General features: G+C 29.2%; 1 protein-coding gene across 1 annotated transcript; it reads right to left on the bottom strand.

Annotated features, from left to right (window-relative positions):
• Positions 1-1530: 1530 nt before the first annotated feature.
• FipoQ (F-box/LRR-repeat protein FipoQ) lies at positions 1531-11086 on the bottom strand. The gene is made up of 4 exons (XM_040714987.2): positions 10945-11086; positions 10339-10772; positions 8798-9178; positions 1531-2460 (listed from the first exon to the last, which is right to left on the bottom strand). The coding sequence occupies exons 2-4, from the start codon at positions 10714-10716 to the stop codon at positions 1648-1650; spliced, it is 1572 nt and encodes a 523-aa protein (XP_040570921.1). The 5' UTR covers positions 10717-10772; positions 10945-11086; the 3' UTR covers positions 1531-1647.
• Positions 11087-18521: the final 7435 nt, after the last annotated feature.

The raw sequence follows: 18521 nt of genomic DNA, 5'->3' as shown, positions 1-18521 counted from the left end.
TAAGATTGTAAGCTAAATATAAATATATGCTTTTTTGCACCAAATCATTTGTGTTTATTCAATGTGCCATTTATTTTGAGACATGGCGTATAATATATTAACTTTTTCTATAATACTCAAATTACACTAAATTTAAATGTAACCTTTAAATAATCAGACTACTATTGGAATACAATTATATAAAGTATTAATCTACTGGAAATGAAACATTGAATATATACATTTTTATTTTATAGGAAAGAAAATTAAATATTAGTTTTTCCCCATTTATAGGCTTAAAATTAAGAAGAAAATTGAATCTTGTGTGTATCAGGTTTCACGATTTGCGGATTTAGAATTTAATCAATTCGTTGTCGACGAAACCTGCTCGGTATCAAGGCTGTCTTCGAGGGATATACATATCTACGTATCATATATGTTTGGGGGGAGGATAATGTAATGAACTACGGTTTTTTCTTGTTTCTACGTTAAAGCATAATTATTTCATGAATACTTTGTACGGGAGTAGTACTGTGGAAATCTGTCTCTGTCAGTCACTTACGGCATTTTACTCTTGAACATCGATTAATTTGCATAATGAGTGGTCATTTCCTTATTACGAATATTTTATTTCTAGTTTTTACAGTCGCTGTCTCCAATTTTGAGATAGAAAGACAAATTATGACGTGCGGGAAAAGTAATGAAATATACACTATCTTTGTATATGAAAAAATATATTCACTTTTTTTCAGGACGAAACCGAAAAAAGGAACAAAATAGATCGTGGTGGCGTGGTTACTTTTATTGTATCCTGCAGCCTTTCATCGAACAGAAACAAAAAAGGCCGAAATCATCTTGTGGTTAGCCAAATTAATCAATCTTACCAACTGTCATTTCTTTCTTATGTACTCCCAGACTATTATTGTTATGTTATTAATCCACCATTTTTTTAATGAATTACATTTATATATTTCATATTATTAAAACCCTAGATACTATGATATTCGATACGTTATTATGACATTATCCCGTGAGACTACATTAAAAGCGTAGCTATATATTTTTACTTGTATATAATGGGCAAAAATTTCTACTTAGAAATAATAAGATAGCCCATATATTTACTACGAGGGGTCTAGAAGAACTTTTATTCATGTCCTTATGGAAAGAGTGCAGAGTTTAATATGAATTCGTTATTTTATCAAAAATTATAAATTATGAAATAGGCATGACGTTTCAAGTGAGAGTATTGAAGCAACAGCTAGCAACAAAATACATAGTGTATTTTTATGTTAGAGAGGTAATGTAGGGTAGTTGGCCACTAATTAGAAGAAAAATCCATCGCTGACAACTAAATACTTATAACGTTTCCTGTTTGTGAAGTAGCATTTAATAAATTTATAATTTCGATTAATAAATATGATTATTAATTGATATATGAATGTAATGTCCAGTACAAATTGACAGTATGAATTCACAGCTATACGATACGAAGGATAGAATCGAAAGAAACTGGTTAAATCTAATGAGATGTGAAAGATATTGTAGGTATTATTTTTAATGTTACATTTTATTTAAAGAAAAATTGGAATATAATTGTTGGTATGTATAAGAAAGAGAGGGGAGCGCTTGAAATAGGACGTTTTCGCAACTTCAAATATGACTTGACTAAGAAAACAATAATTCTTTATAATATTTTAATAAGTAGTGGAGTGTAACTCTTGTCATTGTAGTTGTTCGAATAACAGATTTTCGATCTGCTCGCTCAAAATTTCCTCTCATAATTTCATACAACTTTCCATCACTCAAAGCCATACATTTCAATTTCAAACACTTCGATCGAAGCATATCAATCGCTTTTTGATTTTTATCAGAGAACCGTAGAGTTTGATTGTCCCACCGAAATTCCAATCTCTCTAACTGTGGGCAATATTTGGCAATGGAATCGATTAAATGGTCGACGTGTATTTTCATAGACATTTTTTCAGAAGTTCCTAGTACAAGGATTCGAGCATTCCTTAGCATTGGAAGAATAGAAGCCCAAAGAGAGTCAGTTATATGAACCATTCCGCTCAGGGATAAACCTTCAAGTTGTGCTCCATATTCAGATACAAATTTATGAAGGCTATCTTCTGTAAGATTGTCGGAACTATCGAGATCCAGGGCTACAAGACTTTTTAAGTTTCCATTTTCCATCCACTGTTTAAGCACAGAGTCCGTGAAACCATCAAGCTGTCCAGCTGAAAGCCATCTCAAAGATGGAATGCGTGTGAGAACATCGAGTAAAACATCTTTTGGAAGATCTGTTGCTGTTACATCAAGCTCTTGGAGATTGACAGCATTTTCCCATTCGACTTGTGATACATATTCACCTTTAAGATTTGTTTGTTGAAGCATGAGGCAAGTTAAGTTACGGCAGCGATGAACTAGAATTTTGAGACTTTGACCTTCTACTCGCGAACAAAAATTGACGTTGAGAACCTTCATTAAAATGAGAAATAAGACATTAATAGGTGGGATACATACATTCAAGAAAATGAGGCTTAAAACAATGATCAATGCACATACATATATGTTTTGAAATGTGAAAGAGTTGAGGAAAATTGTAATTAATTAGTAGAACATTTATTGAAAGTAAAAGGTATTATTAAATTTTTTTAAAGATTTATGAGAAACTCATCTTTCAGGCCTTGACAAGTAAAATATATAGATTATTATTCATTCAAATGTCAGTATAAGATACTTATTACCCTGCATAATTCTTCAATTTGACATATTATGCTAATAACTAGCAATAATCAATAAAAGATCAAACATAGCTCAAATACTCATAGCTTCTTTGACTCAAACACAATGACATTTAACAAACCATAGAAAAATGTGTCTGTAATTGTTCAATTTATTTATAGATTAAATCAATTGATAGTTTTTCCATAAATTGTATTGAATGTGATCTATTTAGTTTTTCTATTGCACTAGAAGCCAGGGACGGTTTCAACAGTTAAACAAATCGAGTTTGATTTTGAAATTAAGAAAATAGATAAAAAATATTTTTTGAGGAATTCATAACTAGTCCTTTTTAATATTTTCAACTTTCAATATATAATTCCTGATCAAAATATAATAAGATTCATATTATAAGTCACGGATATGTATTATAGTACACTCACAAACCTCATCAACTCATATCTACTAACTAGAAAATATATATTTGCTGCGAAGCATAAATATAATACACAATAGGGAGTACTCAGAATTGCTCAGAGTTATTAGGCGTCGAGAAAAAAAACTTTGCTTGATAAGATATAGGTATGTACTTTAGAGTTTACTCCATGACGAGGGTTGAGACTTTGGTTTCAGAATGATATTTTTCATTCTAATAAAAAAATATCTATTATTTCTTTTATTTGAAAATCTCTAAAACATCAAAAAAATAAAATAATAATTTTGCCATGTTGCCTCTAAAATAATCAAGTTTAATCGAAATACAAAATTGGGAAATTGTTTATATTTAGCTGATAAGGGAAACTTTGTGTAGACTACTAATCAAATTCAATTGGAAAAATTGGTACCGGAAACGAAGATCATGAAGATACATTGGCAGACAATGGGAGCTTGTGATCACATTCGAAAACATAGAGGTCAAAATTCATTTAACTAAGTAGATACGAAGGATTGGGGATTTAATGACATAAATGATGTCGTGAACTGCAATGAAACTACTCCCCCTACAATAGCGATTATGAAGTGCTGCCTTCAGCTATTTTGATTTCATCTCCGTAGTATACTTCAAACATGGCACAGGTCAATTTGCCAATAGTTTGAGCAAAAGTTATGCTTTTAGGTATATAGATTTGTAATTTTATCTCCTTGCTCCAACCTCCCTCCAAAAAAAAAATGTGAAACCCGGAATTTAAGTTATCATAAATTTGAACACCATTTTAAGCAACTTAGACTCTTAGATGACAATCTGATTGACGGCTTATAAAGGGCATGAAAGTGGCTTCCTGGCCTGTGGGAGGGTTCGTTTAATTCTTTCTTCTTTGTCTCTTTCTTTCAGATAATTCTTTAAGAAGACCTTTAGGCCCTTATATGTTTCAGGAGATTCAAGGAACTTCTAACTTGCAGTCCTTGTCTAGCTTTGTTGTCAGGGATACTCTCCTGTTTCCTATTCTTAACTATGAACTAAATTCTTCTCTTTCATTCAACAATATCCCATGCTCCTCTCAAGCATGTCTTACACACTATTTTCATACCATAGCTATGATCAGGTTCCAGTTTAAGCTCAGAGGATATGGTTGGAACAGCATCGGGCTTCGGATACTTTTGGCCTTAAGTCATGTTCTTAGAAAAACACTTCATGAGAAAATTGCTGACAATGTCAGGTAAATAACATAGTGACGTCATAGAAAAAACGACATCTTGCGAAAAATATTAAATATATTGACCATACTATCTCCTCAAGCAAGCAGTCGCTACTTGGTCGAATGCTTTAGTCACAACCAACCCTGCTCTCCAGTAAATAATATTTTATTAGAGCTGTTCAAAAGTATGTTAAACCATTAAGAACATGCTTTTTTTCTTGTATCTAATTAAGTTGTAATTCTACTTCATTTAAATAGTAATTACCCCATATTTTTTCTAAATTTACATTAAAGTCCCATTAAAACGCTAAAGAAGTAAATTTTCTTCATAAGGCTATTAGAGGTAACAGAAATATTTTAACCATGGTACGATTAACATTAAGAACACTGACATATATTTATTCGGATTTACACAGGTAATAAATACCAATAGTGTAGTATTTCATTACTTTAATTCAAAAAAAAAATCATATGTCACATACAGAGTGTAAATTTAGTTCCATCATATTATTTTTAATGATTTTTTCAAACTACAATATCATCAACCATCACAATTAGTTTTAGAGGGGCTCTTTACTATCTTTTACTTTTTATCGATTTTTGAGCAGTTCTTCCTTATTTCCTCTATTAAATGGATCTTGGGTATGATGAATCGTAATCCAAAAGGTCCATAATTAATAGATATTAATTTATTATTATTATACGTATAAGTTTTTAAATATCTCAACGTATTTTTAAGATTGCAAACAAAATCTGCTATCATATCTTAAGCATGATGCATCCCAATGCTAAATTGTGCAAGATATATATATATATATAAGGAATTAAACGTATCCCAGTCAACTAATCGAATAAAAAATTGTTATATGAAAGGAAAGATTCTTGGGGATGTAATTGTATATACTACAATAACTACACTGAAATTTCAAATAAAAACTGTTTTTACCCAAAAAAGTGTTTAAATATGGGCACTTATTGAGGCCAAGGCCTGTGGTGAACGTACACCAAACTAAAATATGCCCAAGGAACAAATAACTGAGGGATTGACAAAACTTGAGCCAATCTATGTATGTCATTAAGGTCTGCTGGTGTTATTGAAGCCAAGGGACTTTATATCAACTAAAATAAGACGTTTAAATTCTTTGTTACTACAATATGCGAAAATATCAAGTGTTTAAATACAATGGCTTATGACATAAGTATAATAATTTATCATAAATCTAAAGTGTGTATCATTAATTTTACGCCTTCAACCACAGCTCCAATGTAATATTTATGGTAGAAGCAAACACAAAAAAAAATCTTAAAAAAAATAAAATATTTATTTGTATTTTTGTGATTGTCATTAGTTTTCTAGATATAAGTAGAGCTGGAGTAAGTGTAAGAAGAGGGTAGGAACAAGATATAGTACTATTGAATAAAATTTATATATAAAAAACAACTACCTATTATATAATGATTTTTGATAATTGAAATATGACATGTTTCTGCTCTAGAAATGAGAATCTTCTATACTTTAAATTACAATAGAGAAGAATGAATATAAAAAAAGTTTAAACTTTTTTGATATTTCACTAATAATATCAATTATATTGCACATAGGTTTGCAGCAAACTTTAGATTATTCATAAGAGGGAAATATTATTACAACAAAAATTCGCCAAAGAATGAAAAAAAAACCACACGCAATATCCGTTTCTCCTTTTGTAATCTCAAAACAATGATTTATTGATACATTTTGCTCATCTTTAGATACCAGTAGAGTTGTCATGTTTTGAAAGAAAAAAATACCTTTAAAAATTCAAAAAAGAAAAACGAATGTTGCGTTTCTTTGTTTTTGATAATTATTTAATAGGTTGTCCTGGTGTTTATTTTCCCTTTGAAGTAAGCATTATTGCCTATATTTGGTGTCAATTGTAAAAAAAAAAAGTGTATAATATAACATTTTTCCTTCAATTAGGTTTTTTTAATGTAGAAAGTTCTTCTCTTTATGTTAGTAAGTCGTTTTCTCCATCCAAAATCATATATGAGTCAGATGATATTCATAACGGTATTAATTTAATTGTATCATACGTCTGGCTCTGCTACTCCTTGCATTCGTATTTCCTTTACAAACATGTCAACTATAGATATATTTATATTTTTTAATGAACAAAAACAAAGAAAGAGTACAACACGCAACAAACTTCCCCAATTTTTAAAGGTAGCTTTTTCTTTACACATATGTCATCTCTAGAACTAAGATAAGCTAGATTATTCAATGGATTTTTAAAAAAATGGTGTATTATACCATCTAGAAATGTATATATATATATATACTTATTTAAAAAGACGTTATTTCTTTCTACCCATACTCATATCTTGATATCAAACATGAAAATCACTTAACGGCGTCAATTAAATAACTTTCAACAATAAAGTTAATTATGTAATGTAAACAGACTCATAATATTTAAATTGTAGTTGATGCTATTATGTCAACTTAGTCGTTTGGACTTCAAATAATATTCTTAGGTCAGATGGAGTATTTGTAATTTAAAAAGTTAAAAAAAAAAAATAGATTCTAAGATATTTAAAACACTAAATCATGACATGAACGTCTATTTCAGTGGCACTGGAACAACAGAGGCCAGGAGTCATGCCCCTCTTTTCATTCCCTCTCCGATGTCAAATACATAATAAGCTGACACTATTTTGATTTCCTAAAGAGAGAACATTTGTATCAATCAGGGGGACGGTTAATTTGAAAATTAATATTCTGAATCAAGTGTTGATAAATGTTTTAATGATTATTTTTTGGGAAAGATTTGTTGGATTTTTTTTTTTTTTTTTGTCTACAAAACTGGACATTTAATGAACTAGTAAAGCACTTTTCTGAGGCTTGTAAAATATTTATAGGCTTAGGTAAAAAATAACTGTTGGTCACTCTACACCAGGGGTCAATTATCAATTAATCTGCCTATATAAGACAGCGATTTAGTTAAAAATCTTAAAAATACATTACTATATTCGCAGAAAGTGACAGACACTACTTGAACCAACAGATAGGGTCATGATCGATCAGTGACGTCGGAACCATTTCGCCCCTACCTTTTGAGATTAAGTGTAATATTTGTTTAATAAAATTGTAAAGGTGTGTGACAATGACGTTACCATTATATACAGGGTAGGGCAGCAAGACGTGGATTGCTCATTAATGTTTACTTTCTCATTACTATGAAAAAGTTTAGTGATTATTTTTTGGCATTCTGTTTTCCCCGTCCTTTTTGCATAAAGAAACTAAACTAATCATTTATCCTTCTTCTTTTTTGTCACACTTTGGCTTGTGGACATTCTTAGCATCCTTGTCATCCCTTGAAGTGCTCGTATTTAGATATCATGAACTGTGCTCTTTAAGGAACCAGGCAAGTTTTGATAGTACATACAAGTGTAGTAACCCACGTAGGTTATTCAACAATACAATCATTTTACTTATGTTTTTACACTAATTGTTTATTTGATATGAGAGAACCAATATGTTGACAAACACAAGATCTTACACTACTAAAATAAAATAATATATTTCCTCAGGATTTAGTTTTTGATACAGTCTAAAAGTGTTCAAATATATATTAGTGTTGTCACGATATTAATATTTTTATACTAATTCCGGTACCAAATATATTATTGGTATTTTAATACAAAAACAAAATTGTTGTTAAGAGCAACTTGAAAGCTTTTAAAGGGGCATTTGCTTAATTTTTAATTGGGGTAGCTCATAGATTTTGATAATGTTCCTGGTGTGAATTATTATTTGTAAGATTCTCTGAATGGGAGTTACATCATTAGTTGGGCTAATATATGTATGATTTAATAGTGTTGCAAGTACCAATATGTGTCAAATTTAGTATAGTACCATTCTTAATTATCAGTACAATTATGGCAGTAGGAATGAGCAAACCAATTTGCTGTGTGTGCTCTTTGTACTTTTTTGTTCATTCTTTAGTAGATCGTAGTGGTGTTAACATCTTTCTCTGAAAGATGAATTCATCCCTACTTTTAGTGTTGTTGTTTTTTTTAAATTGCATAATAAAATAATAATTCATATGTTTAAATATAATTGTACAATAATTTCCATGTACTCATGCTATTTTGTAATAATAAACTGTGGTCCTCCAAAATCATAAATGGAGCAGCTGACGTCATCAAGAGTAATAATTCAGCAATACCATAATTCTCACTTCCACTGGCATATCGAACTACAGTTATATATATCAAAAAGAACTAAACATTGTCTTTTAAGATTTTGAAATAGTATAAAGGAAGTAAAAAAAATTAAAAGCTACTGCTCTAAGACAAAAACTTTTATCTTATAGCAATTAGTAATTTTGATTGTCAAGTTTATTTTTTTTTTTACTCAAAAACCTTTTATTCTTACTATATAAAATTTAACTATATAAAAATTCACTTCTTACTTGAAGTTGAATACAATTAGAGCTGAAAGCCTCAATGTGAGAATCGTCCAGGAAGGAAACTCCATAGAGATTGATAATTCGAAGATTGGGAGTGGCTTGTTTCAGGGTTTTAAAATTGAGAACCTCATAGATTTCACCCTCAATCTCCTCGCCTTTTTCATAAGTTCCAACGATGTGAAGCATTTCAAGGCCATTGATGAAGCTATAGATTTTTTTCATGAAATTATCCAAGAATATCACATCACTCAAATAGATACACATGAATTTGAGAGAGGTAGGAAATCCATTCAGGTCAGTAAAATCATGGAGTTGATTTGCTTGAGCAAAATCAATTAAAAGGTGAGTAATATTTGGACACTTCTTTGCCAGCATTTCTAAAACCTGCAAAAAATATAATGTAAAATATGTTCATTCTATCATTTTACATATTATATGGACATATTATTTCGTTTACTACTTTTATATTTGCAATGCTATAATTAAATTATTTTATTATCATTGAGCAAAAAAGTAATAAATAGAACAATAGTGAAAAGGATAAAGAATTATCAAATTTTTATATTATTAAAAAATTCCAATTAGAATATCTCCGAACAAAGTATTTTATTTCCTTTATACTTACATATAAGTGACATTTATGTTAAAAAATGAATTCAATTTGAGCAACTAAATTTTTGATTCAGTAGGTCATAATGTAAGGCCATGGTCCCAAAACGAACAAGTATAATAGAAATTATTTTCAAACCCGTTTACCCTTCAGAAACGCTTTTTTTGTTGTAATTGAACTAAAAGAAATATATTACTTTTGTTATAACTTGATGTACATAACCTAAAATTCAAAAAAAAAAAAAAAGTTCTATTTTTTAGGAAACAATAATCTGATTACAAAAATAAATAAAAATAGATATAGAGTAAACAGATATAAATGTAAATTCAAATCAAATTTTATCAAACTCTGAGGGGATCAGTTGAAAAATTCCCTTTTTTGGGAACATTTGTTAAATAAATAATTATAAACTCGAGGATTTTTTTAAATGTATTTAATAAAAATAATAGATATTTGAATATAAGCTTATAAATCTATGCATTAATAGGTACAAATAATTGTATATTTATTTAGTATATATTAGCGAATAATTATTTGAAATGTTCTTTTATTCTCAATTCTCTAGAAACTGATGAAAAGAAATTATGTCTCACTTTTTAAAAGAATATATATTTAGTTGATATAATATTTGCATTGATCTGAAGCAAATGAGTTGAATGATTTGTAATTAGAAATATTCATTTACAAGAGATAATTCATAGTAATTTACTATATCTTTGAGTACTATGTATAAAATACTTAATTTGTGCAACGCATGAGTGCAATTACGAAGTAGGATCCATAATTAATGAATACATGAATGTGCATTTTACGTGTGTAAAGTTAGAAGGACATAAAAGTTAAAAACTTTTCAAATTACCTTTCCAATCCTACCATATATTCATTCATTATCGTTTTAATCATCAGTAATAGTATTAATATTAGTATTTGTTACCTGAGGAGTCACAAGCTCAGTCGGGAGCTCAAGGTATTTAAGATTTGCACCGAATTTAGTAGGAATGATATTTATCAAATTATCGACTCTATCCACATGGAGTCCTGATATTTCTGGGCGAAGTGAAACAAAATTCCAAAGACGGGAATCCTGTGCAATCATTTTCCATTTTTTGCAGACAAGTGAGTATTTGCAGATCTCCCGGTGAGGTAAATACGAGAATATGATTAAAAGGACTTTATCCGGAAGAGATTCAAAAACAGGAGGTCCAGATCTTTTGGACATTATTATTCTAGAGGTGTCGGGATTAGTTCCAGTTGTAGATAAGCCCACCGCTAAGTTACTGAACATTTCACCCACTCCTGCAACTAAATCCATGCTTTTTGCGCAAAATGTTCTTTTTTCCTCGATTTACCTTCGATATTTAGCGTAGGCTTGGAGCACAGTTTTTAAAGAAAAAAAAACAAATATAATAAACTTTGTTATTTAATATAATAATGAGTTAAACGTTGGCCAAATATGTACTTATTTGTGAGAGCAAGTCTTATAGTCATAACTTGGGGTATATAATACTTCAGAGAAAGGAGGACCGGTTGTAAGACATACCTTTAACTACTCAATGGGATTCTTAAAGAATTCAGAAGTTGAGATGTCTTGGAAGAAGATAGTTGAAAAGGATGGCTTCAAACAGAAATCTAACTGGATATATTATATATCTAAGTTTTGGCAGATGTCCAAAAGGAAGTCCTCCCTCCCCCCTCATTCCACTTTCTATTTGTATACATATATTGCATGCAATGTACATTGTACACATAGGTAGTAGTCAATACACCTTCTGAATATTATCTCCTCTTGCACACAACAGCTTCCTTAATAGCAAGCATTTTTCGGATTATTTCCCCATTAAACTGTTCGATGAATAATAATGATAGACAATTACTGATAGTGTACATATATAATGAAATGTATTACTAAATTAGACTCAACTCAACACCTTTTGGCATCTTTGACATTTACTTTTACTTTCTATAATTATTTGTTTCTTCTAAACTTCATATATAAATAGTCACGCCATAAAAGCAGAATATATAAATAAACAAATAAAAGCGCGTGTAATTTAAATGATGCATTGCTCAGTGGTTGTTAGAGGTCGACATCAGACAAACAGACCAAATTTATTTTATTAATATAGTTATGTACTCCCTTTGTCTGTTTTTTTAATATGACGCGCTAAGCTTTAGCTACACACGCTTGTAGAAATAAAATAGGCACGCAGTATCAAGCTAACACTTAAAATGAGTCCTCCACAGACAAACAAACATTGTTTTGTAAATATAGGTAGGCTTTTAAAGCATTATTTTGACATTATTGAAAGATTGAAAAACCAAATTTAAAATAAAATTTTAGAAAGTTTCAAAAAAATTGCAAACGGAGGTACTAACAGACTCCTATTTAAGCAATATTTTGATTATATCCATCTTGTATTCAGTTATGTAAGCCTTAGCAACCAATGTATGACTTGTCATATATATATTTTTTTTTTTTAATATGACGCACTGAGCATTAGCTACTTCATTATTTCTTACATCAAGTAGTAACACCCAAAAATGAAATATCGGTAACATCCGGACAAATTTTGGTGCATTAACCCATTACTACCATATCTACCCAAAAGTACTTGTTTAAATTGTAATTTTGTAGTATTATTTTAATGCAATATGAAGTGCAAAAAGCTTATGAACTAAAGCAAATTCTGGATAAATAAGTTAATTATATTTTTTATACTGATTTGAAAGCTGTAACTCTTATCAGTTTCGCAAAAGTTTTAAAAATATAAAGTTACGTAACTATCCAATTTAACAGTGAGTTAAAGTTAACATTTTTACATTTTTTAGCTTTTTTTTACAGGCCCGTCGTTTTATCAGGAGAGTTGGAATCCTTAACACCAATAAACGCCAAGCCATAATACCACAAGTTGAATTCCTCAGAAGCAGTTCCTCATAGATGACATCTCTTCATAGTCATGAAGGCCCAAGACAATGCCTTAGCACATCTCTATATCATACCATTACTCCTAATGATTCACTAATATGGATGGAATCATTTTATAATTTACGTACCTGAGACGAAGTCTATAAGTTAATATTACAAAGAAGTCGAAAAAACCAAAAAATATCGTTTTTCTTAATAATAGATACGACGTAGGCTTTCACCTTCAGTGCTTTAAAGTTAGATAATACGAAAAAATCAAAATAATATTTACATTTTTTCTTGATCACAAATATTACTAATTTATTTTATATTTCAATAGAAAATACAGAAAAATTTTATTTATTTACAGGAATTATTCTGCCACTTACTTTTAGCTACGCGGTTAGTTGATTTTTAATGATCCATAATTACATAAAAAAGAATAACTAAGTATTGATGCGGACATTCAAATGTAAAAGTTTGTTGAAAGTAATGGGGGAAAATCGAGAATAGTTCAAATGTAAGTTGTAGTAATATTCCAGGTCATAGCCAGGGAGGGGAACCAATTTCAAAGTGGACGGGAAGGATCAATAAAAGGACGTCATACATTGATGTAATAATCATACCACAATTTTTGATTGTTATCGTATATTATACTGGACAATTAATCTTATTGTATTATTTTTTGTAGATTCTATTACAAAAAGGGTATGAGTAAGATTTGATGAGAGGATGATTCATAACAAGCCTGAATACAAAAAAAAATGTGGTGCACCTTATTAATCTTCGTAGACACTGGTAGTAAAAAGTAAACAGTTTAAAAACCACTTCTCTATAGTAATAATATAAATATTTGCGTTCCTCACTCATCACAGTTTTGGGAACAAGAAAAATCCACGTTATATGACAATTGCGTAGTATGGGATTTTTTTAGTACTAAACCCCGTAAAATTAGAGAAACAATTTTTTAAATTGAACCTTTTACTATTACAAGGACAATAAAAATATTTATTGCACATAAATTATTTAAAATACTTGTAAAATTTAATATTGAACGAGTATTTACTTGATTATTAATTAGGGCATTTCAATACTTTATAATTTACATTATCGGAACTTGACCAATATTTATTAAGCAACCTTTATAATGCATATTTGTATGATAAGTTAACCCAAAGTTTTAAGTCTTGTTACCAAATCAAATACTCACTCATCTTATGCAAAATTATACAATTCTATTATTTGAATATATTGGAAGAATATGAACGAACTTATCAACAACTACAAAAATTATTCTTTACCTCAACATATAGTCTTGTATAATTGATTATTATAATATTTTAAAAAAACGCAAAATAAGGGGAAGATATTATTCAGAATTATTCCAAATACTATGTTATGTGAAACCTGCACTGTTTGAAACCGTGTTACGCGGAAACCTCCTACCGAGTGCAGAAAAAGTAATGAGATCTTCTAAAAAAAACCTTTTTAATATATTTTGTTGATTAAATCTTAAAGTTCCTATTATTTTTAGCTTGGATTCTAAGCCTTTGATTTATGTACATGTTATAAACAAAAATTTTGTATATGTCACGATGGAAGTAAGAAGATCCATCATAGGCAATTTAATCCACGTCAGAAGGAACACCTCGGATATCATGAAGTCCTTAAACGTCAGTAAGACCACAGTCTATCGGGATAGAAATCGTTTGGCTGATGGGGACAACCTTAATGACAACCCCGAGAGTAGAGGACCCACCAAAGTGAAGTCTGAAGATGTCATGGATGCCTTTAAGAGGAGGCAGTGGCTGTCATTGAGGCTTATGGTGGGCAGATTCATAATTAATGTACATTTTTATAGTAAAAAATATTATAAAATAAAATTTGCTATGTACAAAATCATCTTTATTATGAGCATTTTATTGACTACTTAGTTTTGTATAGTTGTCTTCGTTTTGTAGTTATAGTTATAAATATGTAATAGCTTTTTCGAAATCTCGTATTACATGTGGAGAATTTTTTTTTATTTTTTCGTTGTATTTTGAATGTGAGTCAAATTTTCAGATTGAAAAGAAACATACGGGTTAATTTAACTGTTATTTATATTTCAGTTTTGCAATTTAGTTTGAATACCTACAAACGTTATTCATTTCATTCCTACTGACAAAGAGCCTTTTCCAAAAGGTGAGAAAATAAATTGAAGATGTTAAAAAAATAATATTTTTTTACTTTGACACAATCTATACTTTTAAAACTCAAAAAGGTATTCCAGTCATTTATTTTTAAATAAAAATAGTAACTAGTAATTTGCATTTAATTTTCAAATTCACTAAATGTCAGTTTTTTCTCTTATAGTTTCGAACTATCTGTGTAATCTGGGGGAAAAAAAGTCTCAAACTCCTCAAAATATTATTGTACAACCAAAATATTACTTTCTTATTATACGTAATTTATTACAATATGTAAAAATATAGATATGGATATGTTTATAATTTGATAACTTAGTCCATTGCATGGGATAATTATTGTAATCAGGGTTTCTATGAATTACCATCTCATGAAAGTTGACTCACACCTTTTTGTAATAGAAGCTATACATGTCCGTTGAAAAGAAGTCGGTTAGTCACCCCATTATTAAAGAGGGAGAGGGGATGTGCGTAAAGAAAAAACTAAGTATTGCGATAAGAAAAGGAAAATGGTGTATGTGTGTGCTCTTTCTTCTTTGTGTTCATTATTTAATAAGTAAAGATCCGATGTGTGTAAAAAAAAACTAATTGTGGCGATTAGAAAAGGAAAAATGGTAACTGCCTGTGCTTTTTCTTTTCTTTTATTCATTATCAAATAAGTCGTGGTGTTTCAAAATCTCTGTATAAGTCTAAAGGAAGAATTCTTGCCTATCTTTGGTGTAAATTGATTTAAAAGTGTATATTAAGATAAATATCTATGACTTTAAATATAATTGTAATATTTTCCCTTCATTAGTTTTTTTTTTTTTAATGAAGAAGATTATCCTTCTTATAGCAGTAATGCATATTTTCCTTCAAAACTCATTTAACATGGAGTTTATATTAACAATGGTCTTAATTCAGATGTACTATATGTCTCATTCCTACCTTCGCCTTGCACTATCACAACGAACCATCTCTATTATAAGACGAGATATGTTAATATCCCCCTTTAAAACAGGAATCATGGCCTATCTTTAAGTATAAACTGATTTAGAAATGCATAATAAATAAATATATATGCATTTAAATATAATGATTAAAATTTTCTTTCAATAATACTATTTTAAGCGTAGAAGCTTCCCATCTTGACAGTAGTAATTCATTTTCTCCCTCACGAAGTATATGTCTTGCTCCTGACTTCTTCTTGTGCTCATATACAAAATCCGTCCCTTTTTTTGCATTTTGTTTAATATTTTGTCCTTTCTAACCACGTCGTGACACTGCGTCCATAAAAGCACAGTTTTCTGACTTCACAAAGGAAGAGACAGCGCTACAAAAGTGGAAGATATGTACTAAATATACTATCATACTTAGTACATTTCCTCCAGAGAAAGAGCATTTTGATATGACGTCAGTATTGTTGATTTAGGCCATTTTGTGGCCCTTAACAACAATAACATAGAAGTAAATAACCTTTAACAAAAATATTAAGGAAAATTAAAAACTTTTGGTTGTCAATATGGGACCAACAAATAAAACTAAATGAATCTTACTCTGTTTTCTAGTATTATTGTTTATCAGAAATAAATAACTAAGAATATATTATTGCATAGTTATACAATCTTATTTCCAAAATATATATACAAATCAATTATTCAATAGAAAGAATATTTGTCTCAAATTATGCTACTTTTCTCGTTCCTAACTAATAAAAATGTACAAATCTAGTGTTTTGAGTGCATATTACCTAGATTTAATTAAAATATCACTGTTTATCATTTGTGTCAAGTAGTATTCAATGCAAATGTTAATTCTTTTTTTTATTGGAAAAGCCATTGCATAAATTTTTATCAGGGTTTATTGGAAATTTGTCCGTATTATGTAATAAAAATATCAATTGAAGACTAATTTTGGAGACAACCAACATTTTTCTTATTTGGACTTTGGAGAAAATAATAACAATTTTTTCAGTACTCAAATATATATTTAACTCTTTTTTGGGAGTCTTTTCAATCGTAACTGATTATAGTAATTATTCATTTATATATAATTATATATATATATCAACTTTGAGTCCCCACAATGGTTTCTTCTTTAATTATGATGCAATGGTTGACGTCCGTGAAAAAGTGGAATCTCCATGTGTGGAAACTTAAATTTAAGTTTAATTCATTTTAAAAACAGTTTGTAATAGTGTCATATCCGGATAAAGTAAACTCCTATTTTTCAGATGAACAGTTGATATATGAAGTATCTAGAAAAACCACAATTTTTGGATACTTTTGTAAATAATTTATTTTGAAACTCTTCATTTTAAGGCAACCCATGTTTGATAAGATCCTTTTTTTCAGAGATCATCAAATATAATTATCTTATCTTTCAGCCAAAGTGTTTTTTGGGGGGCATACATGATTTGTATTCGTTTTGATTGAAAGCAATTTGAAATGAATTTAAAAAAGAAACATACAGAGAAAAAAATGTTGACTATAGTTGATCATTTGTACTTATAAAAAAGGAAAAATCATTATGGGATTTCTTCAGTCTCATTAATTCTTTTGAAGATTATATCAAAAAAAGGAGCAAAAAATGACTTAACCCATTAAAACCGAAGTGTAAATTTTTCTACATTGCTATTTATACCAGTTTAAACATAAGTAATATCTCCATGAATATTTAATTTATTTGAAATTTTTTGTTGTTGTTTTTTTTAGATATGAAATACTTTAAAAATAAATATATGTAGCTATTCATAGAAACTAAAGAATATTTAAAAAATAATTAGAAATATGTTCCTTCTTCAACCATAATGAAGATACATACTAATACTAACTTGCTAATCCTTTTCTGGTTTCATTAACCTAATTCCCTTTTTTAATTCGTATTCAAAATACGTTCTCCTTTTTTCTGTTGTACAATAATTCGTTTTTGGATTTTTTTTTTTTTTTTTTTTTTTTGTGCATTTTCGAATAGACACCCTATATATTAAAAAAACTGTGAGACATGTGGAATCAATGTTGTTTTATTAAAAAAATCAACTTATTATGAAAAAAATAAACACTTTCCTTTCAGAGCCGAGGAATCCAGTCTGATCAGAATGAAAAAGCCTTAGGTTTGTAACTCTGAATTTAAAACAACTTTTATTTTTTACCTACAACCATTATCTGTCTTTGTTTTTGAAATAAATACCCTATGCGTTTTTATCTGGGGACATAAAAATATAATATTATACTATAGTAGATTAGGACGTACCCGTATTATGTATATGTTATTAATGCTTTAAATAACTCCTAAATTAAGCAAAACTTGTTGATAGACAACATTTGAAGTTCTTCCATTCCTTTGGCTATTATAATTGGAGATATTTTCCTCCTTCAACCATAAAAAGACTAACTCACTAATCCTCTTCATTGGTCTGATTGCAATTTATTTGAGGGAAAATCAATCGAGGTTAAGTACTCAAATTTGCTAAATCCCGAGTAATTAAATATTTTTCTATGATAAAAAAATTAATAGAATATATTTATAATAGTGTTCTGCCGATTCTATAGGTTATTGACCTTGCTCAACTCAAATTATGAGTCTATTTTCACATTTAAAAACCTATAGCCGACTGAATATTTATGTGAAACGGTCCAATTCTTAATCACTTAATCTGAAATAACAATTAAATAAAATATTAAATCATTAACTGTAGAAGACATACACTTTTTGCTTCAAAATATTATCAGTTGATATTTTCTGATCTATATTAATTCCTCTGTAGGAAATTCAGGGGGGTGTTGTAGAAGGTATGTTACAAAATGCCGATTTACATGAAGTGAAAATCTTGCAGGAGGCGTGTATGGATGACTATAATTGTTTTAGGGATTCCAGAAGAAATGGTGGATGTTCATTACTACAATTGGGGAAATTTATTTGACGTCATTTATATTTAATGTGAATAAGTTTTAGAACTTTCATACTGTGTAATTTTTTAATTTTTTTTTTCTTGCTTCGATTTATCACATCATTTGCTAGATAATAAGTCATTTCAAGGTGCTTTCA

Source organism: Lepeophtheirus salmonis, chromosome 6, assembly GCF_016086655.4.
Source record: "Lepeophtheirus salmonis chromosome 6, UVic_Lsal_1.4, whole genome shotgun sequence".
NCBI lineage: Eukaryota > Metazoa > Arthropoda > Copepoda > Siphonostomatoida > Caligidae > Lepeophtheirus > Lepeophtheirus salmonis.
The sequence above is the reverse complement of the archived record's forward strand: the minus strand, read 5'-3'. Positions and strand labels throughout refer to the sequence as shown.

Bases quoted from the DNA above. Each gene is read 5' to 3' on its own strand.
- FipoQ (XM_040714987.2), bottom strand. From the start codon at position 10,716: ATGGATTTAGTTGCAGGAGTGGGTGAAATGTTCAGTAACTTAGCGGTG. The intron at 9,179-10,338 runs GTAACAAATACT...TATTTTTTGCAG, and splicing joins CTGAGCTTGTGACTCCTCAG to GTTTTAGAAATGCTGGCAAA. The intron at 2,461-8,797 runs GTAAGAAGTGAA...ATTTTAATGAAG, and splicing joins CTAATTGTATTCAACTTCAA to GTTCTCAACGTCAATTTTTG.